The 27075-nt window shown below is 50.7% G+C and overlaps 2 protein-coding genes across 3 annotated transcripts in view; one reads left to right on the top strand and one right to left on the bottom strand.

The window, feature by feature from the left end:
* CHST3 (carbohydrate sulfotransferase 3) overlaps positions 1–25026 on the bottom strand; it is a 40597-nt gene extending 15571 nt beyond the window's left edge. The window contains exons 1-2 of one of the 2 annotated variants that reach the window (XM_005671049.3): positions 24758–24892; positions 19954–20048 (exon numbers count right to left, since the gene is read on the bottom strand). The gene's annotated coding sequence lies outside the window, so the exon portion shown is untranslated. Of the gene's footprint in view, positions 1–19953; positions 20049–24757 lie in introns of both variants that reach the window. The other variant, XM_001928637.4, reaches the window with a different exon arrangement.
* Positions 24138–25589, top strand: LOC106506033. The gene is made up of 2 exons (XM_013983307.2): positions 24138–24578; positions 24856–25589. The coding sequence occupies exons 1-2, from the start codon at positions 24257–24259 to the stop codon at positions 25533–25535; spliced, it is 1002 nt and encodes a 333-aa protein (XP_013838761.1). The 5' UTR covers positions 24138–24256; the 3' UTR covers positions 25536–25589.

Genomic DNA, 27075 nt, shown 5'->3' with positions numbered 1-27075 from the left:
TCAGTGGTCAGGAGGATTTCAGTGAGAAGATGCTAGTGAGATATTTAACCCAAACCCAAGTTGTGGTAAGGGGTCCTACTAAGGAACTGCTTGCCCTGTGTTTACAGATGCAGGAGATTCTGTGGCTTGTGCCTGGGGGTGAATACTAGGAACTAGAATGGTTGGTGGGGTGGGGGTAGGGGGGCAGGTGTGTGTCTCAGTCCCTTAAAAACACAAGGATAAAGGAAACTTGACCTGACCACAGCTGGAAACATCCCTCAGGGAGAGCCAGCACCCACTCATTTATGGGCAGCATTTGGGCCTGGGCATCTCATCCTCACCCTCAGCCTCATCTGGAGATAAACATGCTGACTTTCCCCATCGCAGGAACTATAGTCACCTGTAGCCCTGCAGCAGCAGAGCAGCCAGAGAGAGACCCAGAAGCCCCATACGCAGAACCCTTTACGATGCCCTCTTTCCAGCCTCCCTATAGCCCAGAGCTATTCACAAATTCCACATGGCCAGGAAGTGCTGACTGAGCTGACAAGAGTGTGGCTGCAGGTTGACAGGAGCAATGGGTAAGGGGTGGGACAGTGGACCCCTGCGGAGTAGCCAATGGCATCTGGCTGTTGTGAACAGAGGCATCAAGCCTCAGAGCTGTCAGGCTGAGGTCAAGTTAAATGGAGGTGGATTTTGCCCCCCAGGACAAAAGCATGCTGTCAGTTGCAACTCAGGCCAGCAGCCTTACACAGAGCAGCTTGGCCTTCCAACTCTAGGTCTTTGCTTTTGACTGTGCAAGTCTGAGGGGGCATTCTTTTGGAAAGGTCCAAGAGAAATCTGTCCTATATACCTACCACCCCACCAATCATGAAAAAGCACGGTTCCTGCCCTGAAATGGCAAAATGTCAGGATTATAAAGGGCTTGGAAATTTTTGTATCCTCCCTTCCTTATTATCCATCTATAGCATCTGAGGCTCAGAGAAGGGATGTGCTTGACCAAGGCATACAACTGGATGGTGACAAAGCTTGAATTATGTAGGTCTCTTGTCTTCCCAGTTAGTGACAGCCCCGCCCAACTTCATCACCATGACTCTTATAGTTTAGCTCACCGAGAACCTTCAGCACAGGGATGTCAGATACACGTCACACATTCCACTCAGCCAGCAGTCCTGCACCTGGGTCAGACATCACTAATCAATCGTCATCTTCTTTTCAGCTGAGACTAGATGTAGCCTCATAAGCCTTCTCAGTGCAGTGCCAATCCATTAGAGCTGGCATGTGAGTTAAAAACCAGTTCGTGCCTCCCCCCCACTTTATAGGATCCTTACTGGCTACCAAACAAAATTCCTCACCACCCTTTAGTTTGCCACTCTGCTATCTGACGTCACTGCCAACGCCAGCCCCAATTCAAAGTCTCCTCTTTTTTTTTTTTTTTTTTTTTTTTTGTCTTTTTGGGCCATACCCACTGCACATGGAGGTTCCCAGGCTAGGTCTCCGATTGGAGCTGTAGCCTCAGACCTACGCCACAGCCACAGCAAGGCAGAATCTGAGCCACATCTGCAACCTATACCACAGCTCATGGCAACACCAGATCCTTAACCCACTGAGCAAGGCCAGGGATGGAACCCGTGTCCTCATGGATGCTAGTCAGGTTTGTTAACCACTGAGCCACGACAGGAACTCCTCCAAGACTCCTCTTAATAAATCCTCCATTCAAGCGCATAAGCCTTGTATATCCATCCTCCAGGCCATTCATTTAGCACATAAAGCCCTTTACTGAACCGACCACTACAGATTATAATTAATATGTTACTAAGAATGAAGCATCAAAATTTGCAAACAAACAAAAAACAAAAGTGTCTTTGCAACTATCATAGATGCAAAATTCTCATAATTCTACCTTTCTCCCTCACTTGGCTTGTGCTTTCATGAATGTGAGTGGAGGTGGCATTACAGACAATCTAGGACACTGCACAAAATTGCTGCCAATCCATTCCACACCACAGCTGGCAGGGATCTTCACACAGCTAATTTTATATTATTACTCACATGCCTTTATATGTTTTTATGAATAAGAGCCAACATTTTAAAAATCTTAGGGCTTCCCTACCAAATGCTTTTAGGGTTTGGGGGAAATTTGGTCAAGTCCATTGGAGTGTGGCTTGAGTGTGAAAATAATCTGCAGTGGGTATTATAGCAGAAAAAGGTTGAGGCCAGTTGCCTAAGGAAAGCACATAAGAGCAGATCAAAATGATGGGCAGTGCCATTCTTTCCCACATGAGACTGAAGAAGAAAATGTTCTATAATATACTGTGTGGGTGAAATTCTCGGGAAGCAGCTGGCGGAGACTTGGTGCTCCCCAGGTGCCCACATGCCCTCTACCTTCCCCAGCCTCTGCTGCAGTTAGGTTGGGCCAGTGACCAGGTTCCGATCAGGGGGCACATAGGTTAAAGTGGTTCAAGTGGTTAAGTTAAAGGTTAAAGCCACTTCAAGTCCTGGTCCTTAAAATGATCCCCCACATTCCTCCGGTCCTTGCTTCTCTTGCTGTGCTAAGAATGGAGATGACCTGTTGCACCTGGCTTAATGCAAGACGGAAGCAGCCCAGATCTTGAGCTGATGCTTGGAAAACCACTCCACTTGCATCAGAGGTGATGCAAGTACAAAATTAGCCTCTGGGTTGCTAAGCTACCATGACTGGATTTCTGAGATAACTGGGTATAGAAAAACTCTCAATGCATAAGCCCAGGACCCCCTTCCTGCTCTCTCCCCTACTGACCGACCTTCCTAAGGAGACTTCAAACCTTTCTGCACCTGGAGAAGGTCCGTGTAAGGGACAGGATGGACAAGAGAATTTTTTTTTAGCTTTTTAGGGTCACACATGAGGCTTATGGAAGTTCCCAAGCTAGGGGACAAATCAGAGCTGCGGCTGCCAGCCTACGCCACAGCCACAGCAATGCAGGATACTTAACCCACTGAGCAAGGCCAAGGATCAAACCCGCATCCTCATGGATACTAGTCAGGTTCATTACTGCTGAGCCACAATGGGAATTCCGAGAATTCCTTTTGTTCCCTGTTTGTCTCCCAAGCCTACTGTCTTCAATGCAGAGGACACAGAATTTGGCCACAGTCCCACAGTTTCCTCAAGCCCCATTTAATGGTCTTGATAACAGCAGTCTTCTTGGGACAAAAGAAGGAACCCATCCTCTTCTCCTTCTCACCAGGGAGCTCTTCCCATCATCCCAGTGCTGTGTCTGGGGTGGGGATCTAGGGGTAGGAGAGAGAGCGAGAGTAGCCGGGGTCTTAGCCCACCCTGACTGCTGCTATTGTCTGGGCTGATCTTTGGCCATAAAGAAGCCCATCTATACCCAGCCCTGGGAGATGAGAGATGGAGCCTGAGGGTGGGGAGAAATGTCCAGGCTGTCAATTGTCTAACTGTTCTGAGGACTAGGCAGAGGGCCCGAGGCTTGCAATCAGACTTGGATTGGGTACCAGGTCTCCCATTTATTCTCTGGTGATTTTAGAGCCTGAGTCGGCCCTGCAGGGCTGTGGTGAGCATCAGATAAGCTTGTGTGAGGCTCTGAGAATGGGGAAGACTGCACACAGACCGGCCATTATTACAGGTCTGGACCAGTGTGAGCCAGAGCCCGTCTATGCTGTTGGCACTCCGAGTGCACATCTCCCTCCCAGCTGGGCTGCAGCCGGCTTCGGGGGAAGTACACTGGCTGATTCACTTCGCCTTTCCTATGGAAGTGGCCTCCTGTGGCTTTGCTATGGCTATCACTACTGGCCAAGGACCCTCCTTTCTAGCGTGATTTGGAGGGACACTCACCTAATGCATCAGGCCCCTGGCCTAGAAACACCTGGACGTGGTGGTTGCCAAACAGTTTCAGGCTTCTCGGTTGGGAGGGTAAGTCACTTGCAATTCCTGGGCCAAGACCAGTCAATCGGAAGTGGCTGTCTGGAGTTAGTGTTTGAAAAGGTGGATCTCCACAGGAAAAGAGTCCGGTGACTACTGGGTGATGTCTGCTGTAGCTAGAAGGGTCGCCTGTGTTTGTGCATTTGCTGAGTCTGCTTAAGCACTGCTTTCCACCCTGACAGCAAATAAGAATCACCAGGAGAGTTTCAGAAATTACTGAGGCCTGGTTCCCACTCCCAGAAACTATGATTGAATAGGTCTGGATATGGCTTGGGCATCAATTGTTTAAAGCTCCCTAGGTGATAGAAGATTGAGAGGCACACCATAGAGCACTTGGCCTCCTTAGAGAGTGCCACCTCCGCGTGTCTCAACCTCTGTGTATCTCAACAGGAGCTGCTGCCTCTGTGCACACTAGCTCAGCAGCGAGACCAGGCTTGGAGGTGGTGCAGGGCAAGGGGAGGAGGAGGCTGCTGATCTCGGGCTCACCAGGGCTGGATGCTGGGTCAACATGCCTGTGTTCTTGTTTTACTCGGGATATGGTGCTTGGGAAGCTTCTAGGCCCATGTTTGAGTGGTCCATTTAAAATCAGCTACCCTAGGAGTTTCTGTTGTGGCACAGTGGGTTAAGAATCCAACCACAGCACCTTGGGTTGCTGCAGAGGCATGGGTTCGATCCCTGACCCAGCGCAGTGGGTTAAAAGCAGATCTGGTATTGCTGCAACATGACATATGTCACAGCTGTGACTCGGATTCAGTCCCTGGCCCAGGAACTTCCATATGCTGCAGGTGCGGCCATAAAAGAAAAGCAAAAACAAAACAAAACAATAAAGCAAACTAGCTCTCCTATACTATGGTATACTGCGTTTGGGGGGTAATGAGTGAACAAAGCCAATTCCAAAAGGTGACATACTGCATAATTCCACTTATATAACACTCTTTGTCTTTTTTTTTTTAGGGCCACACCCGCCACATATGGAAGTTCCCAGGCTGAGTTGAATCGTAGCTGCAACCACCAACCTACACCACAGCTCACAGCAATGCCAGATCCTTTACCCACTGAGCAAGGCCAGGGATTGAACCCGCATCCTCATGGATGCTAGTCGGGTTTGTTAACCACTGAGCCATGACGGGAACTCCTTATATAACATTCTTGAAATGACAAAATTCTAAGAGAGAACAGATTAGTATTGCCAGGAGTTAAAGGAAGGGGTAGCGGGCACATGGAAAGAGGGCACAGCTATAAACATGAGGGGTTTAGCTGTATCAGCATCAGTATCCTGGTTGTGATAGTTTTGCATCACTGAGGGAAACCAGACGATGGGTTCAGGAGAGCTCTGTGTATTATTTCTTAAAACTGCATGTGTATCTGTAATTATCTCAAAACAAAAAAGTATAATTAAATAGAAAAAAGAAAAATCTTGCCCTTAACAGTAGGCAAGATTTCAAGAGATCTTTTAAAAACAGACCTAGAGGTGGATGGTTAGATTGAGCAGACATGGCCTGCCCAGGGCAGGAATGAGCGAGTTGAGTCCAATCAGGATTTCTGAATTTGACTTTTTGGGACGCCAAGGACTGGCCACCCTCCTAGAGTCTAGTTATGTGCAGGGATAAGCTTGGGGGCTTTTGGAAAAAGCGAAACGATGAGGAACCATCCTCATAGTAGGGGAAAGTGACAGATGTGGACAGGACTCTGCAGGGGATGACACATCTGACACCCCCACCCCCAGCCCCAAGCTGGAAGACCTGGTATGAGCTCATTAGGAAAGGAGCCGAGAGGCCACACAGGACTCGGGGCCTAAGCAGTGCTGCCGCAGGGCCCAGAGATCCCCAGGGAGGCCTCAGCAGGTGGGTCCGGCACGGCCCTGGAGTGAGAAGTGCAGCACTGGCCCTCAAAGGCTGGAGAGGCTGGGGATGCCTGGGTTATCTCTGAGCTGCTCATGGGGCAGAGCCAGCTTCAGGCTGCTTTATGGTAACCCTGTGACTCCCAGGCAAGAAGGACGAGGAGACAGGTTTGAAAAACTAAGGTGGAGGAGTTCCCGTCGTGGCGCAGTGGTTAAGAATCTGACTAGGAACCATGAGGTTGCTGGTTCGATCCCTGGCCTTGCTCAGTGGGTTAAGGATCCGGTGTTCCCGTGAGCTGTGGTGTGAGTCGCAGATGTGGCTCGAATCCCGCGTTGCTGGGGCTGTGGCTTAGGCCAGTGGCTACAGCTCCCATTAGACCCTAGCCTGGGAACCTCCATATGCTGCTATAGTGGCTCAAGAAAAGGCAAAAAGACAGAAAAGAAAAAAAAAAAGAAAAGAAAAGAAAAGAAAAACTAAGGTGGAATTTTTTTAAAAGTGAATACATTCCGGAAAGTACCTAGTGATCCTCTGGCTGATAAACGCTCACATTCAACCAGTAAGTTCATTTGCTGAGTACTCGCTCTGGGCCAAGCATGGGAAGAGGCCCTGAGAATAGAGCGAGGAAAAAAGGCAGTCTCTGCCCTAGGGGAGCTGAATCATAACAGAAGTTAACACATCTAATGAACCAGGCACTGTTCCAAGCACTTCACCCACATAAATATATTTGGTCCTCAGAACAACCCTGGGAGGAAGGTACTCCAGTACCTTCATAGACAATAACCACTACTCGCTAAAGCAAGCGGTAGCCAAACACCTAGCTCTCAGTTACAAGGTAGAGCCGGGATTTGAACCCAAGAAGTCTGTTTTCATAGTCCATGGACTCAATCCCTATGCTCTAGTGCTAAGCGGGTAGATTTAGCCAAAAGGCAAGAGCTCTGCAGCAGTGGGCAGATCAGAGTCCTGGCCCGGACCTGGTCTTCCAGGACCTGTACCAACTTGTGCAACTCTGAACAACTCTCTGGACCTTTTTATGTCTCTCAATCCTTCTCTAAGAGACACGCATGGCCTCAAAGGCAAGGTTGCTGGAAAGCCTTCAAAGAAACATGCTTTAGAGGCACTAGGCCATTGCTGGCCTCCCAGGAAATGGGAGTTTAGTGGCCATCCCAGATAAGCAGCTGTCACTGGCTGCAGGCGACAGTGAGTAGAATGCTGCTCCTGGCCTCAGCCCTGCAGTTCTGCACAAGGGTTGGGTTGCTGCAGTAGAGCCAGATCCCAGGGACTGAGTGGGGCCTGAAAGTCTAAGATAGCAACATGAAATGCAGAGGGGAGACCAGAGCTGGCATCCGGCGGGCCCCGTTTCTCCAGGACCAAGTTCAAACTCTTCCACACGGTGCTCCAACTGGTGACAACCTGGCCCGCCCTAACTTTTCAATTGGTGTCCACACCTACCCTACTACAGCCTCCTCCCTGGCCAAATGTGCTCACCATTTGCAAAGGACACAAGGACAGAATATGGTAGAGCTGGGATCTGAACCCATGTCTGTGTAGCTGCAAAGTAGGGGCAGTGTGGTGAGGTGGAGGGAACACGAATTAAGAGGTCAGACACCCCCGAGTTCTTCCTGTTCCAGCTCTGCTCTTCACTAGCCGTGGGACCCGAAGTGAGAGCTTCACCTCTCTGTGCCTTACCTACAGAATAAGTCAGTAATAGCCCTGTAGTAATACTTTACCACAAACTTAGTAACTAAAAACAGAACATACTTATTATCTTCCAGTAAGGAATGTCAAGTCCAAGATCCATTTCGGTGGCCTAAAGTCAAAGTGTCAGCAGGCCTGCATTCCTTCTTGAGTCCCTGGGAGAGGCCTTCTTCCTTGCCTTTCTCAGCTTCTAGAGGCTGCCTGCTTTCCGTGGCTCAGGGGCCATTTCAAAGCCAGCAATGGCTGGTTGAGTCTTTCCTAATGCATGACTTGGATCTCCTCTTCTGTAGTTAAATCTCCCTCTTATAAGAGGACCCATTCAAGATAATCCAGGGATAATCTCCCTATCTCAGATTTTTTTTTTTTTTTTTTTTTTTTTTTTTTTGCTTTTTAGGGCCGCACCTGCAGCATATGGAGGTTCCTAAGCTAGGAGTCCAATTGGAGCTACAGTTGCTGGTCTATGCCACAGCCACGCCAGATCCAAGATGCATCTGTGACTTACACCACAGCTTTCGGCAATGCCGGATCCTCAACCCACTGAGCAAGGCCAGGGATCGAACCTGTGTTCCCATGGATACTAGTTGGGTTTGTTAACCACTGACCCAGGACAGGAACTCCCCTATCTCAGAATTCTTAATCACACTGTCAAGTCCTTTTTACCATGTGAAGCAACATGTCCACAGGTATGGGGATTCATATGTAGAGATATGTGGGGGGCTGTAATTCAGCCTCCCATGAGCATGTACCCATGAAATGAGATGCTACAGATTAATGCTCAGCACAGTGTCTAACCAATAGGAGACGGGTGATGCTTAATCCCAGGGGAGCATGAGAAGCACTATGAAAGCTTCGATAAAATAGTGCCTGGGGTTCACTCCCAAAGATTCGAGGAGCAGGGGGTGTGTATGCATTGGCATTTTTACATGATCCCTAGTGACTCTGTTGGGCACTCAGGGTGGGGCACTGAATTCATGTTAGCAGTTATTCTTATTCCCACAACTACTTAGCACTGAACCTCAGTGCCCAGGAGCTGTTCAATAGATGTTTGTTGAATTAGACTGAAGTGAATCACTCCTGGGGCCCTAAACTACCCCTGGGATCGGTGTGAGGGGTGAGAGGGTTTCTCGCTGCTGCATCGAGGCCTGAAGAATGAGGTTCTGTGGGCAGACAGAGGCCTTGGCCTCTGAATTAACCTCACACCCAGAAGGAGCTGCCTGGGGGGCTGGAGTCCTTCCTCCTCTCCCAAGTCCAGTCAAGGGGGCCAACCGGGCAGAATCCAGTCATCAACGGGCCATTGTTAGCGGAACAGAGGGGCTCTGTGCCCATTTAACACTTCTCTCCCTCACGAAGCTGCTCCCAGCTGAGGGCTGGCTTCTGGAGGACTGTGAGGCTGGGGAGGGGCCCCAAGGCTCCGAAGGGGAAGGGGGAGGGCTAGGGGTGGCGGCTGAGTCCCCTAGTTGGAGGAGCAGAGGCAGCTGGGAACATGGGCTGGTCTCAGAAGTCATCAGGCTGGAAAGCTCCGGTGCTGGTGTGGGCACTCAGACCAGGAAGAGTTTCCTGTTAAAGCTGGGGATCCAGGGACAGACAATGAAACCCACCAGACCCCAGCCAGAGCCAGGGGACAGTTTTCCTATGGGGTGGTCATGCTTGACCTACCTTCTTTAAAAAAAAAACAAAAAAAAAAACAGAAAGGTGAAATCCACACGGTAAATGGAGCCTTTCATTGCCTATAGAACAGTGTTTTCAAAAGGGCTGGGAGGGTTTTATGTTCTGTGGGCTTGGGATTAAGAGGCAGGCAATTCAACCAGGGCCAGGCATAAATGCCCCTTTGCTTAGTAGACCTTTTCTACATTCAGCACTTGATGTTACCAGTGAGCTGGATTCCAGGAGGGTGGTGTTTAAGATCCCAGAGAAAGTGCCCGATCAGCATCCTCCAAAATGCCAGAAACCTACAATTCCTGTGCCAGCCATCGGCAGTGGTCATCTGTGGAATATAGCAAATCCTCTGGTAGTCTCTGCCTAGGGAGTAGGTTGCTTTTATTCTAGGAGAGTGAGAATCTCACAGTGGGGTCCTGGGCCAGCAGGACCTCCTTAATCAGAATCTCTGGGGGTGGGTACAGCAGGCTGTTTTAACAAGCTCCACCAGAGATTCTGATGCATGCGCCAGTTTGAAAATCACCCTTCTAGAGGCACAGGTTTCAAAGTCAGGTTGTGTGATTGATTTGGTAGCTTGGACAAGCTTTTATTTTTTTTAAGAACAAAATTGGATAGACAGAAAACATCAGAGTGTATTAAGGATGTGTAATAAGGCTATGCATGGGTTTTCTAAGGCTTTTGTTTCAGTGATGTGTGTGTCTCTATCTGAAGTGTTGTGGTTCAAAAGATTGAAAGCCACTGTTCTAGAGCCAGAATGTACTATAGACAGTCCCTTACTTAAGATGGTTGACTTTAAGATGGTGCAAAATTAGAGTTCCCATTGTGGCTCAGCAGAAACGAATCTGACTAGCATCCATGAGGACGCAGGTTCGATCCCTGGCCTCGCTCAGTGGGTTAAGGATCTGGTGTTGCCGTGAGCTGCGGTGTACGTCGCAGATGCGGCTCAGATCTGGCATTGCTATGGCTGTGCTGTAGGCTAGCAGCCACAGCTCCAATTTGACCCCTACCCTGGGAACCTACATATGCTGTGGGTGCGGCCCTAAAAAGATACACACACACAAAGATGGTGCAAAATTGATACACATTCAGTAGAAATCGTACTTGGAATTAGGGTGAGCGATATAGAGTATGATCAGCTGGGGCTCTCAATCAGCCACAGGGTCCACAACTGATAAAACAATTCTGCAACCCAACCAGAATCTGTTTTCCACTTTCAGTAAGTAGTCAATAAATTATGAGAGGTTCAACACCTTATTATAAAATTGGCTTTGTGTTAGATGATTTTGCCCAACTGTAGGCTAATGTCATGTTCTGAGCACATTTAAGGAAGGCTAGGCTAAGCTATGATGCTTGGTAGGTTAGATGTATTAAATGCATTTTCCACTTACGATGGGTAACCTCATCCAAAGTTGAGGAAGATCTGTAATTCCTCCGGCTCCCCTTTTGTAATTCATCTGAATTGGGAGGTTTTCAAGATCCTGGCACGAAAGTTCCCTTGCCCCCTTACCAGGCCCTCAAGTAGGTTCATGATCAGATGAGAGGGGCTGCTCTGGGGGCAGGCAGCCTCTTTGCAATTCTGGCCTAAAGCTAAATTAAATAATGCATTTCCCCCAGGTTTATAAAACTTTCTGTCCCTCTACTGCCCCTCTTCTTTGTCTATCTGCCTAGAGTATGCAGACCTAGAGGTGGTGGGACTGAGGGGTGATTTGTTGCTTTCTTCTTTGTATTTGTCCATTTTACCTGAATTTTGCATGCAAACATCCATCACTTAGAAAAATAAAGCCGCTACTTAAAAAATACATAAAGCCAAGGGGCCATCTCTTGTGTGGAATTACAGACAAGGGAAGGCATTTGCCAAAGCAAGAGAGTGCTGCCCTTAGGGCCACCTCTCCCCGATCCATGCCCTAAGGCTGAGCCCCAACCCCCCAAGTCCCCAGAGCCCTCCCCCACAGTCATAATCAGTCCCTTAGAGGAAGGGCCTTCCTTCCTCCTGCTCTCCCCCCAACCCCAAATCTCTCACCCTCTTCGAAAGCCCTTTGGCAGCTCCACGTTCTCCCACCAACCCTCTGGATCCTTCCCATGGCCCTCTCCTTCCTCATTCAGATGAGAAAGGGAGGATCAGAGAAGCTAAAGGCCTTGCCTGAGGTCACCCAGCAGAAGTTACAAGGGTAGCATGTGAAGGGTAGAGTCTGCTGAAAACCAGTCTCCAGGGCAGGGCTCTCCTAGCACATTCATCTCTGCCTTGCACCATTCTTAGCACTTTCCCCTTCAAATTAACATTTGCTGTACTAGCACCTGATGATTCTGTAGGGAAAGAAGGAAGGAAAGAGAGGAGAAAGGGAGGGGAGCAGTAGCGAGGGGAGGAGAGGAAAGAAGGGGTAGGGGAGCAGGGAGGATCCTACCTATATGTGCCCCTAGGGGACTCCGAAGACTCAGTGTGGCCAAGAGGCAGCATGATCTGGTCAAATCACCATCACCAGGCCCTGACCCCACAGACCCCACTGGCCAGACAAGAGGGGAACGTGGAAAAGGGGCAGCCAGGAGTGCAGGATTAACTTGCAGCCTGGCAGAGGCTCTCTTGGAAGCTGGGGACAGCCTCGGGGGTGTGGGGGCTGCTGTTTGTGTGGGTGAATCCAAGGTGACTCGGGGAGGTGGGCAGCCTGCGCTGTTTGGAAGGGAGCAGCTGCCTAGCAGTGATCACAGCAACAGTCCTGGGCAGAGCTGCACTCCAAGGCGGCCCCTGCTGTTTCCTGGGCCCCTGATTCTGGGGTTGTGCCTCAGTTTGACTAGTGGTGGAGCTGGAGGCCCCAAAAAGTAGGATTTAATTGTTTGAAAACCTGGAGAACCTAAAAGCAGCTTATACACAAGAAACTGATGATGCTGGTGGCCTTTGTGGAGAGACCTGCATGCCTGGGTCAGGTGTGGGAAGGAATTTCACCATATATCCTTTTGTATCTTTGCGGTTTTAGACTGAAAACTGGATTACTTCTTTTATAACACTTTATACAACTAAAAATAAAATAAAAGCAGGTACGAGTTTTCTACCTGTAGAGGTAGAAGCAAAGTTCTTTTGAGGTGAGATGTTCTCATTTTGAAAGAGTCATTGGAACAGGCTTTTGAATTTAAGCAGAGGCCAGGCCAAAATCCTACCCCAGCAAGGAAAATTGGGGGGGGGGGCGTGGGGGGCAGTGAGAAGCGAAACGGCCCCAATAGTCAAATTTAACAGCCTACTTTCTCTGTGGGAAAAGTGACAACTCTCCAGACATGATTACTGTAGTGATTGAGCCTGAGACTGACAAGGGGGGAAGTAACTGGCTTGGATCCCCTCCCTCCCATCGGGGGAGGAGTGTCAGAAGGAGCCCTGCAGACTGTGGAATCCTAGGGGGTTCCCAGACCTCCTTAGATGGCAAGTGGGCCTATGCCCACAACCACATAGGCCTCGGGCATTAAAGAGGACAGGGGACCCCTGAAGGCTGCAGATCCCACAGACCTCTGGGAATCTGGCACCTGTTGGTCACAGGCTGGGTAGTCACCGATGCCAGGGCTCTCGTGGAGGCCCTTTGTTTCCTGGCCCTTCCACAGATAGGCACTGCCAGGGCCAGGATGGGGCTGGCACTTGGGCAGAGAAGGAATCTGACCTCCCCCACCCCGCCCCAAGCCTGGAGAGGGGCTGCTATGGCTTCAAAAGTGCTCTCAGAAAAATGGTGACTCATGGCCCAAGGGAAGTCAGAGCATTTCTCACTCCAGAGCTTATTTGCCCTCTAACACAGGGCCCCTGTGATTGCAGATGAATCAGAAATGCAAGCCTGAGAACAGCCAGCCTGCGTGGCTGAGTGTCAGAGGGCAGGCGAGCCCCTCCCTCCTTCTGTCTGTCTCTTGGCAGAAAGAAGACTTGAAAGTCTGGGTTCCTTCCTTTTCCAGCAAAGGGAGTTCCAGTGCACCAGAAAACCTCTCTAAGCCTCAGTGTCCTCACCTGTTAAATGGGGATAATTGTGCCTCCCTTGCTAGGCTGCAATGAGGGTGAGAGGGTGCTGGCTACTAGCCCTCCTGCCGGCTGGGAGGGAGCTGGGAGTGGCAGCAGCAGCTGTGGCAGCCTGGATTCCTGTGCCCGCAGACTGGGCCGAGAGAGCTGGCACTTGGCCCCCCGCTTGACTCATACTCCTTTTCCAGGTCTGGCCCACCGAAACCAGGACAGGCACCCCCTGAGCCCCCGTGCCCCTCCCAGCGGGGAGAATCTTGCCCCAAATGGGCAACATCAGCAGGTTTGCTTGGCTGAGGAAGCCAGGGGGCTCTCTGTCACCTTCCTAAATGGGATCCACAGCCTCTAGCAAGCCCTGGGGAGTGAGCCACACTCTGGGATGAAAATTCTCCTGGCACCTCGTGTCTGTACCACACCATTTGGCAGACATAAGTTCGGCACACCCCACTGCCTATGATTCTCCGCTGGCTTTATTTGCAGCTGGAGTGGCTAAGAGCATAGGTACTTCTGGAGTTGGACAGCCAAGGGTTTGAATTCTGGCTGTGTACCTTGGACAAGTCACCTAACCTCTCTCGGCCTCAGCAATGACATCTATAAAATGGGGCAATATCATGCAGTCAGACTGATGCAAGAAACCACTCAGCCTCAGGATGCCTAGTATATAAAGAGCTCTCAGATATTCAGCTGTACCTTTCAGGAAGGTGGAGGCTACTGGGACCTGGCCTAGTGCTGGGCACACCACTCAACCAGGCTTTGCTTTTAAAAAGTGATTCCAAAGCAGTGAGATCCTGCTGTGTAGCACTGGGAACTGTCTAGTCACTTATGATGGAGCATGATCATGTGAGAAAAAAGAATGTATACTTGTATGTGTAACTGGGTCACCTTGCTATATAGTAGAAAATTGACAGAACACTGTTAACCAGCTATACTGGAAAAAATAAAACTCATTATAAAAAAAATAAAAAGTGATTCCAGTTGGAATAGCAGGCACCATTCTTAAAGGAAAAGCAGCTCTAAAAACACAGCTGTCCACTTCCCACCCAGAATTCCAATGACAGGCCTGGCATGGAGGTCCTTTTGGAAGCTCCTCATGCCCATCATCACTTCCAGAAGCTCCTGCCTCACTGGGTTTATAAATGGGGGAGGATAGAGACCCCAGGTGGGGAGGGAAGGAGTGGGAAGGTGGGAAACAAGTTGGGGAGAACTCAGGGCAGGAAGCTGGGGAGCTGACCTGGCCCCACTGCCTGGGTGTGAGGGTCCCCTTGCAGGACTGGGCATGAGGTCACCAGGAGAACCAGAGAGAGCAGACTGGCAGGTGGGCTGCAGACAGCAAGCCTCAGTGAGGTCATGTTCTCCCGAAATGACTCAGTGGCCTGCCCCTAGGCTGTGAATGGTGATCTGTGTGTCGTGGCCTCGGGGATTCCCCATCTCCTTGCCTTCCAGGCTTGCCTGGCATCTCTCCTTCCCCTGTCACCTCCTGCCTTCCCTGCCTTGAGACCCATGGCTACAGACCTCACTGCAATCAGCCCAGAGGGTGTCCCCATGCTGCCTCTGTCATGTCTGTCTTGTCTCCATGTTGAAGAAGAACCTGAGTGCCAGAGAGACCTTGGTTTTCTTACTGCCTCTGCCTCTACCTGGCTGAGTGATCTTGGGCAGGTCACGCTGCCTCTCTGAGCCTCAGTTTCCACATGTGTAAAATGGAGACACTGCAAACAACTTTGCCAGGTAGTACAGGGCTTTGTGAAAAGGTTTGTGAAGTACTTGGCACACAGCAGGTGTTTAGCAAATGGAAAGTACGATATTCAAGAGCCTCTATGATCTGACCTCAATATACTTTTCTAGCTGCTTTAAAAAAAAGGGGGGGATCCTACTGTATAGTATAGGGAACTATATCTAATCACTTGTGATGGAATATGATGGAGGATAATGTGAAAAAAGAGTGTGTATATGTATGTGTAACTGGGTCACTTCGCTGTACAGCAGAAATTGACAGAACATTGTAAACAACTATAATAAAACATTAAAAAAAAAAGGATTAGAGCTCACTCTTCTTGATGCTCTAAACACTTGTATAGAAACATTTTATTCTCCTGTCACCCCCATGTGGTGGGTACTAGTAGTATCTCCATTTTACAGATAAGAAAACTGAGGCAAAGAAGGTTAAGCTACTTGGCTGTGGTAACACAGCCAGTAAGTGGGGATTGGGGTTCCTTGTTCAGGCAGCCAGGCTCTAGAGCTTGCAAGTGTAACCACACCTCCACCCTGCCTCATCTCGTCCTCTCTCTAATTTGTGCATCATACAAATTACAGTGCAGTCCACGTGGCCTCCGTACTTTCCTCTGCGTTCGATCTGAACTTTCCAATCCCTGTGCCTTTGCCCAGCTTCCCTTGTTTTTCTTTTTTTTTTTTTTAGGGCCACACCCATGGCATATGGAGGTTCCCAGGCTGGGGTTGAATCAAAGCGGTAGCTGCCAGCCTACACCACAGCCACAGCAATGCAGGATTTGAGCTGCGTCTGAGACCTACACCACAATTCACAGTAACATCAGATCCTTAACCCACTGAGAGAGGCCAGAGATTGAACCTGCGTCCTCATGGATGCTAGTCAGGTTCGTTAACCACTGAGCCACAATGGGAACTCCGTAGCTTCCCTTCTTGCACTGGAATGCCTGCCTCCTCCATGAAGCCTTCCCCAGGTCCTCCTTCATGCTCACCTTCATAGGCTCATCACAGTTGGACTAGAGGGTGGTTATTTAGATCTATGACTCTGCTCCGCTTCTAGCCTGGAGGCAGCCTTCTGCTACCCCCAGCCCACCTGGCACAGTGTCAGCCAGGAGCAGGCCCTGGACAGGTGATGCCCTAGCCAGAACACCCTAATGTGTGCTCCTTGGCTGGCATGGAAGGGAACCCAGCACTCGGGCCCTACAGCTTCTGTGAGGACAGCTCTGAGGCTGTAGGGAGAACCACCTCAGGAGGCAGCCTACCAGCTGGGCTTTCCTCCTTTCTGCTCAAGGGAAAGGACTCAGCCATAGGGGGCCTCCACTGCCTTGGGGTCGGGTCAGAAGCTCAGAGAGGAGGAATGGATGTCTGTCCAGAAAGGGGACAGGACTGAGAACTACTTGCTGGTGGAGCTGAGTAGTGAGGCCCATAGAGCAACCATCCCCCAACCCACCTAATTCAAAGGGGCCTCTTGGAGGGTTTCAGGCCCATCCTTGGGGTCCCAGCCCAGTACCCAAGGGTAGTGACCACAAGAATCTATCTGTTCAGGGTCCCACATTCCTATCCCCTCCTTGTCCCACACAGGACCTCTGGTGCACATCAGCAGTCCCCCTCCCACTCATCATGATCCCACCACCCCTGCCCAGACACAGGTCCCTCCCAGCCAGAAGTATCCTATCCCATTCATGCCTCCTTTCTCCCAGGCCCTGGGGTTACACCATCACTCATGGTTCCACAGTCAGGCACAGTGCTCACTGCAGGCCTCGGGCTGTGCTAAGCACTAGAGACACAAGGAGAACAAGGCAGATGTTGTCCTGCCCTGCACACCTCACTATCCTCCGGAGACCACAGACCATGAAAGCAGCCAGGGCAACACAGCAAGCCAAAGCGTGCGGATAGGAATGTGCAGGCAGCCATAGGGAGGCCGCTGACCACGACTTCTAGAAGGAGACATCTAAGCGGAGGCCTGAGGATGAAGGGAGCTGGCCATGATAAAAGAAGGAAGGAGAGAGTGTTCTGGGCAGCTGGAAAGGCTGCAGAGAGCAGGACATGTGCATCGGGAAAGAGGACAGTTTGGACCCTGGAACACCAAGTACAGGACAAGGGCTGGAGAAAGAAGAGGCTGGGGGAAAATATTCATGGGGAGATCACAGGACTCACGAGTGGCTTGGCGCTTACTCCAGGGTGGGCTTTCTGTCTTGCTGGAGAAGACAGAGGCCCCCGATCCACTGGTTCGCCCTTGCTAATGATTTATTTTTTTAATTAAAAAAATTTTTATTATAGTCGACGGACATTGTTCTGTCAGTTTCTCCTGTACAGCAAGGTGACCCAGTCACACATCTATACACACTTTCTCATATTATCGTCCATCATGTTCTATCACAAGTGATTGGATAGAGGTCCCTGTGCTACAGCAGGACCTCATTGCTTATCCTCTCTAAATGTAATAGTTTGCATCTATTAACCCCAGACTCCCGGTCCATCCCGCTCCCTCCCCGTGCTTGCTAATCATTTAAATCCCTTCTGCTGCCATCTGTGCCACTTCCTGAGACTGGTCATCCCCAAGGGGAAGCATCAATCATCAAGGTGGCCGGCCTTGCAAAAGAAGCTGTTGTAGCAGGGCAGTGCGCTGCTAGGTCAGCCTCCGGGAGGGCCGAGGCTCCGACTTCCACTTGCAGGGCCCTCAAGAGCTCTGGCTACACTTAAAGCCAAGCTCCCCGGAGCTGCCCAGCCAGATCCAAGCAGCATGCCCTGACCACAGTTACGAAATAACCCTCCTGGTGGGCCATTCCTCCTCTCAGGCTCTGGCCCCAGCAGGACAGACACACGCAGGGTCAAGAACACTGACTCTGGAGCCAGGCAGCAGGGTTCAGATGCGGCTGTGCATTCACCAGCAGCGGGGTGCCGTCAACTTACTCCACCTGTCTTGTTCTGTCTGCCTGTCTGCGCCACAGTGATCACAACAGTACCCACCTCCTGAGATTCCTGCAAGAACTCAGGGAGTGCGGGTCCAGAACTGTACATGCTAGCCGTTAGCACTAATATTTCCTGTGTCCCCAGCCCCGAGGCACCTGCACCAGATGCAAAGGAGGGAGGAAAGTAAAAGCGAAGTAGCATCTCTCAGAGCAAGAAGACCTGACCTCTGTGGTCAGAGGGCTTTTGGTTCTTCACCCAGTGGGGCTGACTTCCTCTTCGTGGCCTACGGGTTCTAGGTTTGCAATCTTGGGCCCGTTCAGGCCTGTCTGTCTTAACCCTGCAGAGACAGGCCCCAGGCCTTCTCAAAAGGAAAGCCAGGGGCCCGCAGCCCCGCCCGCCACCCGCCACCCGGGAGTTGTGAAATTCTTTGCTGAAAATCAGTGCAATCTCAGCCAGGGGGGTTGGCCCAGCTTGTTTTCAAAATATTTCCTCAGATAGCGCTATTTTGGCTCAGACGTGTTAGCACTTTCCAGAATCCTGCAGATGGTGAGGCAGCTGGAGAGGAGGGAAGCGGAGAAGAGAGTGGGAGCGGCTGGGGACGACGCTCAGGTAGCTTCAGGGGCCCAGGCATCGCATGGCATGCGTGGCGCGCTTGGGATGGGGGGCTTTCAACCATCTCAGCTGTGGAGGCTTCTTATGGACCAGAGCTTTCCTCAGAGCCCAATATGTTCAACAGATAAATGGGGCAGAGGTCTGGAGCACCGTTCCCATCAGGCTTCTGAGGGGTCCCCGTAGGTTCCATGGAGCACCCCACCCCCGCCCCAATCTGGGGCTCCATGGAACCTAGTTTGAAAACCACTGCTGCTAAGGGAACTACACCCTTCTCTGTGGGGAAGTTAGTGCCCGCTTTGTTCTAAAACAACGAGCTTCCTAAGGGAAGATGAAATGATCTTTGGAATAAATTCAAATTTGAGTCTAGTACAGAGAATGTCACACGTCCTGGGAATCAGGACTCAGGAAGCATGAAGTGACTGATCCCGTTTGCTGACAAGTCTGTGAGCCCCTCTCCGGGAAGTCTTGTGCACTTGGGCCTGAATATCTAGGGCAGAGAGTATGCAGTGAACAATAGTTTTAACACATACCTAGCCATGTACAGGCACATTTCTAAACTCCTCACAGACACTGGTTCACTTACAACCCTATTACTTAGGACCCATTACCATCCCCCTCATATTGGTTAGAGAACTAAGGCCCAGAGAGGTTAAGTAACTTGTTCAAGGTCACACAGCCACTAAGCAGTATGGCCGGCATTCTGGCTTTAGTTTGCCTTTTGGATAAGCGCACCCCTGTATTTATGTATTTGTGTGTGTGCTCATGCACTTGTGCCTACAGGTAGTGTTTCAGTGTGTCATGTGTGTAGCTGATTATGGATATATTTGTGTGGGGGGCATATCTGAGAGAGAGAGAGAGAGAGAGTGTGTGTGTGTGTGTGTGTATGTATACACTTAGGCCCATGATGGTGTGTGACAATCCGTGAGTCTGTGGTATGCAGTATCTCTCCCACCAAGACTGCAAGCTATAGGCTCACCAGCCAGTTTCCCTCTCAGCAGCCTGGTGGCAGCAGGACAAAGAGACTCCTGCCGGAAGGCAGGACCCAGAGCCTCCTGATCCCAGATCCCAGAGGTTTTCAGTTTGCTGACCCTGCTGGGCACAGCTACATCAGTGGGAAAGCCACCCCTGGAGACTGAGGTGGGGGCCTCTGCTGCCAACCCCAGTCACCCTAGCACCCTGGTTTCCCCCTTCTCAATGGGTGCTGAATTTTAGAGTGGGTCAGCTGAATAAAATGAAGTTATTAAGTTACCACACATTTGCTTCCTTACCCCACAGACCAAGAAACTTATAACAGCGCTTGAGCTCCTTAAAAACACTGGTGTGAACTCACACCACAACACCCAAGCTGAGAGGACCTAAGCTGATAGGACTCCGGTCAAAAGCAAAGACCCCTGATATTCTGGTTAGTTCAGGAAGCCCTTCAACATAACTGGGATTTTGAGGGTCTCTTCGCATGTGAGTCCACTTTGGAGAAAGGCGGCGTTGGTCCAGCCACTCTAAACTAATGCTAAAGATGCAACGCTTCTTCAGATGCCGCAAGATTGGAAAAAGCCCCACCATTCTCCATGATCAAAGTCAAACTCACCAGTGGAGAGAGACCACCCTGCCTCGCTGTGCAGGGCCGAGGCGGGGATACTCACTCAGACAGAGCAGGGCCGGGCTGCTGCCCCTGGTCATCTTTTCTCCCACATGCTCCTCTTGTCCCCAGCCACCAGCGCGCCAGCTTCCCAGTGTCCTGCAGCACAAGGATAGGCCGGCAGTGGGTGTGTTCCCTGACTTTTGAGGCTCCCAAAGTCAAGGAGGAGTGGCTGGAAGGGGAGGAGGCAGGAAGGAGGGAGCTGGTAAGGCAGCCAGAGAGCCAGGTGTAAGCATAGAGGCCAAAACAGAGCTTGGGGTAGCTGTTTACTTGTGGCATTCAGGAGAGGCTGAGCTGGGAACTGGCTTATTTATTTTCCACACTTTTTCCTCCAAATTCTTTTCAGAGATCCTCCGGAATCCTAGTGATAAATTTCCCAGAGCCCAAAAAAACCCATGGTCCCCCGGCACACAGCCATCTTTGTAGGGGGGAGGGGGAATGTATGGGGGGAGGGGAGAGACATGAGGAGGGGGAGGGGCTGGTGGAGACATGAAGTTACTGGTGGTTGCGGGTGCCTGTGGCCTGCCCACCCCTCCTTCCTAGCTTGCAGAAGTGGGATGTGCTGGGGTGTGCAGGAGCAACCAGCCAGATTTGGGTTGATAGAGACAAAAATGAAGACTTTCAAGCACCGAACAAACTCTCCAGGCTGCCAGGGGCCACCCCACACCCAGATGTGGAATCTCTATGCTCAGAGCAGGACCAGTAGGATCTGACCACCTGTTTAGGTATCAGAAGCAAAGGTGGCAAGTATTTCTGTTCACGGGCTAAAAAAGGAGAGCTGTTCTCTTTTCCTCCTGTGTGACTTATGTTTTTTATAATGATTTTTATTTTATTAAACCACTGTGCTGGTTCACAGTGTTCTGCCAATTTTCTGCTGTAGAGCATGGCGATCCAGTCACACATACATGTATACATTCTTTTTTCTCACATTATCATGCTCCATCATAAGTGACTAGACATAGTTCCCAGTGCTACACAGCAGGATCTCATTGCTAATCCATTCCAAAGGCAATAGTCTGCATCTATGAACCCCAAGTTCCCAATCCATCCTGCTTCCTCCTCCTCCCCCTTGGCAACCACAAGGCTATTCTCCATGTCCATGATTTTCTTTTCTGTGGAAAGGTTCATTTGTGCCATATATTAGATTCCAGATATAAGTGGTATCATATGGTATTTGTCTTTCTCTTTCTGACTTACTTCACTTAGTGTGAGAGTCTCTAGTTGCATCCATGTTGCTGCAAATGGCATTATTTTGTTCTTTTTTATGGCTGAGTAGTATTCTATTGTGTATATATACCACATCTTCCTAATCCAATCATCTGTCAATGGCTGTGTGACTTTTTGAAGGGCAGAGGCCTCTCTGAGTATTTCCTCATGGTGGACTCCCTTGGCTCCCCGGCTTTACCACTTCCCAGCAGAGGCACTCACAGCCCTTCCCCACACCCAGTCTCCCAGCTTCCATCCCAGACAGCAAATCCACGCTGCAGTGAAGTGGGGAGAGGACTCTAGTATATTTGGAGCTCAGCACTGCGAAGACTCTTGGCACTGGCTTGGGTGGGCTTGCTGTGGAAGGTGGGCAGGGGCCGGCTGGGCAGTGCTCATCTTCTGCTCCTAGTTGAAGGTTGCCAGCTTTCCCTATATTGTGAACCCACGTATCAGAGGCTCTTAGGGCAGAGATGGGGATAAGCAGAGCAGTGAGGACCCTGCCCCAACAGGGGTAACCTCCTCTCAGCCCTGGGGCCAGGGAGCTAGAAATACCAACAAGACAGAAAACACAGCTGTCCCTCAGTGCCTGCAGGCAGTCCTGAAGGCTGCATGGTTCACACTTCCTCCTTTGCTTCATGACCTTGGGCAGCCACTGGACCTCTCAGAGCCTCATTTCTTCATCTGTAAAGTGAGAACGATAACCACTCTCTTTCTGTGGGGCTTGTGTGAGAAAGCATGAACTGGGGACCACGTGACCTGCCTGGTTATCATTTGCCCTGGCTGCCCTGGCTCTGCTCTATCCACCTCTCCTGAGGACCTGACACTGCCACCGAGTCCAACTCTCTAGGCTTGTGGTCGGGGTGGGAAGGACAGCCGTGACATGGCCCTTGATATTCAGGTGAGAGCTGACTTCCCTGTGTAATAGATGTCTACCCTGACGAGAGCCAGAAGGGGAAAGAAACATCGTCATCCATTTGAGGATGTTTAATGGGCAGTCTCCCAAACTCAAACTTGTGACTTGTATGGTCACAAGTGGTAGCTTTGTCTCCATTTCTCAGATAGGCAGTGAATCATCTCTTACTGGAATTACTCCAACATCTCTCTCCAGTCACTCCCAAACCCTCATGGTTTCCTGACTCCAAATCCACATACAAGGCTCTAGCAGCCTGGTGCCACCCAGCCTTTGATTGCCATGGCCCATATGTAACCGTGGCAGGATAGAGTATGTATAAAAAGAGGACTGCAGTCAGGGGACCCAGGACCCAGTACGTGCATCAGTGTCACTTCCGTGTTGCTATGGAGAACTAGTTAAGGACCTTAGAGACAGCCGGGTATGGTGGAGGTGGTATGGGTTCCAGAGCCAGACCATCCAGGTTCAAATCCTAGCTTTGTCCCTTACCAGCCGTGTGGCCCTCAAAAAGTTACTTAGGGTGTTCCCATCGTGGCTCAGCGGAAACAAATCTGACTAGTATCAGTGAGGATGCAGGTTCGATGCCTGGCCTCGCTCAGTGGGTTAATGGATCCGGCGTTGCTGTGAGCTGTGGTGTAGATTGCAGATGTGGCTTAGATCCTGTGTTGCTGTGGCTGTGGTGTCGGCTGGCAGCTACAGCTCCCATTTGACCCCTAGCCTGGGAACTTCCATAGGCTGAGGGTGTGGCCCTAAAAAAAGCAAAAAAAAAAAAAAAAAGTTACTTAACTTTTTAAGCCTCAGTTTCCTAATCTGTAAAATGGTGATAAGATGCTAACATCATCGGGATGTAAGGCCTTAATGAGATAACGTAGAGCTCGTGATTCACAGAAGATGTAAGGTGGAAAGGTGATATTGGGAAGGGACTGGCTGCAGCGTTCAACCTGAAATTGGGGGTGGCCAAGCCCAGATCACTCTCATCTCGGGCCACAATCCTGGGTGCTGCCCACATATTTTGCTAATTCCAGCATTAAGACCATGGAGAAGCTTGAAATGCACCCCAAACCTAGTCACCAAGGGGCAGGGGTGGGGAATGACACATTTCTTTGTGGTTACATAGCCAAGTCACCCCCACATCCTTGCATGTTCCCAGTTCCATGCCAGTAGGGAATCATTCCCAGGATTGCTTGCAATCCCAGTTCCAGGAACATGAGATGTTTCCATTCCTCTGGGAAGCTCATGCCAGCTGGTGCAGAGGAACCCACCCAACACTCAGTACAGTGACCGCCCCTCCACCTGCTACCACCACAGAGCCAAGAGCCACTGCTGGAGGACACAGCTCCTAGACCCCTCACGAGTCCCATCTCCAGCCAGGCCAATAGGAACCAGGAAAGACACCGCACAGCACTCCCAGCTTAACCAGATGCAGAATGGAGACTTTCCTATTGTCCCTCTTAGGGAAGCAGAGGCCAATATTGAGACTCAAGTCCTCACTGCCAGCCTACAGGGCACAGTGGAAAAATGCTGCTTGGGCCAGACACATCAGGCAGGGCTCCCTGGTACCACTCAGGGCCCCTTCCTCTGCAGAAAGACCAATCCCAAACCAATGGAGGCCACCTGGCTTGGCTCATAGAGTGCCCTTAACATATATAAATTGTCAGAGTTGTTAGTTATCAAACTATTTATTGAGTACCCACAGTGTGCTCCGCAGTGTGTGAGATCCAGGACAACCCTTGAAACCCCCTGGAGCCCCAGGACACCAGGACATCTGAAAACAGACAACAACTTCAGGTGCAACTAAAATAAATAAGGCTTCATAATGACTCTGCTTTCTCCATGATCTTGGAGTCTTAAACATCCCCCACCCCGTTTTACTTATACACAGCCCAGGGCCGGAATCTCCTCAGCCCATCCTCTGGAAGTCCCTCTGAGGAAGCACATCCGCTAGGGGGAAGGGTCTGTGCTTCCCTCGCAGGCCCTGTCACTGTCACCACCCAGTTGTCCAGTACAGCATCGCCTGCCAGGCTTTTCTACTCTGCTCACAGACCCTAACACGCTGGGTCTGAGTTTATGAATCATTCCCTCCTCTCTCCCGGCCTCGCCTCCGGAAGGGCTGTGCACACCCAAACACATCACCCAGACACTGAGTTTCCACACCAAACTCGCTCCTGATGAACCCTGAGAGCCGAATGCAATGTCGGATTTCCCCTCCCCACCCTCGGCCTCGAGATCCGGCCACGAGTTTTCAAAGACGAGGCAGCCCTTCCCCTGCCAGACTCGCTTGGGGGACACCTCACTGGGGGGCTGCAGGGGCAGAGACAAAGACAGTAGATTCGTTTGCAGGCAGGAGGACATGCTTGGTCTAAAGATCCAAACGTCCGCACTCCCGGAATTGTGCATTTTGGGATGCCGCGTGTGTCTGGTCGGTGTGGCGTGCGTGCGCTGTGTCTGTGGCTCGAGAGGTGGTGAGCTGTGCATACCTGGCAGTTGTGAACCTGGGTGCAGTGGGTCTGGAGGTATGGGTGCCTGCGTGGAGTTTTCCTCCAGCCGGGAAATCCCTCTCCCACCCCCCCGTTTCGCCTCCACTTCCTCCAAAGTTTGGCGCGCGTGCCCGACCGGGGATAGTGGGGGTTCGCACGGCTGGGCCGCCTCCCGCTGGCCCGGAGGTGGTTCGGGATGCGGGCGCCCTACTTACTCCGCCACCGAGGCTCCTCCAGAGGGGGCGGTTCCGACTTTCCGAGGCTGGGGTCCGGCGCTGGCAGCATCCGCCCGCAACTTTGCTTCTCTCGGCAGAACGCGGCAAAAGCGGCTCCGAGGCTCCAGCTCCCTTGCGGCCTCTGCTCTGCGAGCCCCTTGCGGACCGCGGCGGGGAGGGATGGAGGCGCGGCCCGGCGGGTTCGCACGCCGGGCGGGAAGCGGCGCCAGGCGGGCGCCGTCCTGCGCAGCGAGAAAGCGGTCCTGCCTGGCGCCCTCCCCGTTCAGCCCCAGTCGGCAGTGGCCGGCAGCAGCGGCGGATTCCTGAACTGCGTCCAAGGCGTCCGGGTAGCACCCCTCCTCCTCTTTTTCTTCCTCACCCCACCCAGCTCCGACCCCTGCGCCCCCGGCAATTTGGGAACCTTTGGCGAAGTTGGCGCAGCTCAGGCCCACCAGGCCTCCCCGCAGGAGCAGGGGAGGAGAGGGAAGAACTGAGAGAGAGGGGGCCGTCCTCGCTCGGGCCCCCGGGGAGCCACGCTCTCCAGGACCCTTCTGTGGGCCTTTGTTCCCGGCGCTGCACCTCGGCCCGCCTCTCTCCGGGGACTCTGTTCAGGCCGCTGGGATCCCTACCCCCTTTCAGGCTGAGAAGAGCTCCAAGTCCTGGGGAGGCGGGGGCGTGGGTTGGAGGGGAAGTGGCCTGGAGATCTTCGCGGCTTCACCCTGCCAGAGCCCCTCAAGCCCTTCCAGCCTCCCATCCTGTAGAAACCGAGTCCTTCTAAAACCCGAGTTCCCTTACTGACTTTTTATGATTAAAGTGTCTATCCAAAACTTCATTCCGTTCTCGTCCCCTCTGACTTCGATCCTGTGCTAACTGAACACTGATCAGCCAGAATCGGATGACTAAAAGTACTATTGTTGATAACATCCTTAATGCATTAAGATTGCTGTTGTTGGTAACATTGTTAGTGTACAAAAAATGCTGTTATAGATATCATTAATGTACAAACTCAGGTTGTTTCTCCAGGGCAAGATAAATTACCGGGCCCTGGAGGCATGGACCACCTGGCCAGAGAATTCTAAACCAGAGACATCCTGACTCCTGAAACCTCAATTAATAAATGTTACAGAAAGCCTGGGGAACAATATTCAATATCTTATCCTGTAAAGGAAAAGAATCTGAAAAAGAATATATGTGCTCTGTGTGTGTGTGTGTGTGTGTGTGTATATATATATATATATATACACACACACATATATATTATATATATGTGTGTGTATAGCTGAATCACTTTGCTGTACACCTGAAACCATCACAACATTGTAAATTAACTATACTGCAATTTTTATAAAGGTTGAAAAAAAAGAAATGTCACAGACAGGAGTTCTCCTGTGGTGCAGTGAGTTAAGGATCGGGCGATGTCATGGCAGTGGCTTGGGTCGCTGCTGTGGTGCAGATCTGAGGTTTGATCCCTGGCCTGGGAACTTCCCCATGCCATGGGTGCAGCCAAAAAAAAAAAAAAAAACAAACAAAAAAAAAAAACAAAAAAGGAAGAAATGTCACAGACAATGATTAATCTCAGCCCCTTTGTTCTTCCCCTTTATAAAACTCCCTCATTCAAAGACCAAGTAGAGTAGATCTGAGGCTTGTCTCCCACTCCCTTGCTGGGCACCCTGCAAATAAACCCTGTACTTTCCTTCAGCACAACCTGGTATTGGTAGATTGGCTTTGCTTCAGATTGGGTGAGTGGACTCAAGTTTGGTTCAGTAACAGTTTTGGCCACCTCAAAGCGACCACCAACTAGAACTATTTTGTAAAAGGGAAGGAAAATGGCATGAAATGCTTTGTGTATAGGCTTTGATGCTAGTGTATCAAAGTTAGCGTTTTGGAAGTCGTTTGGCTTTGAGCCTTTCAGAATTGATCTGTCTTTTATCGTGTTTGTGTGTGTGTGTGTGTGTGTGTGTGTGTGTGTGTGTGTGTGAGAGAGAGAGAGAGAAAGTGTATATTTGTATTAAAGAAGGTGCATTATTTTAATTGGTGGACATGGGAAACAAAAGTTCAGTTCCTGAAAATAGTCCTCCTACAAAACTGGACCACCTGTAGTTCTGGTTCCATGACTAAAGCCAAAAGATGATTTGGGGTTTTTTGGTAACACCATGTGACCACAATATTCTTTAGACTCTAGAGAAAAATGTACAGATGAGGTTTGTTTGATAGTCCAAAACTAGTTCTGCCAACCTGACAAAACGTCTTTTCAGAATTCTAACCCTAAGGGAACAAGTTTTAGGAGCTTCTTTCTCTTCCTGTACCTTGAGATGTAA

This window comes from Sus scrofa, chromosome 14 (genome assembly GCF_000003025.6).
Source record: "Sus scrofa isolate TJ Tabasco breed Duroc chromosome 14, Sscrofa11.1, whole genome shotgun sequence".
NCBI lineage: Eukaryota > Metazoa > Chordata > Mammalia > Artiodactyla > Suidae > Sus > Sus scrofa.
The sequence above is the reverse complement of the archived record's forward strand: the minus strand, read 5'-3'. Positions and strand labels throughout refer to the sequence as shown.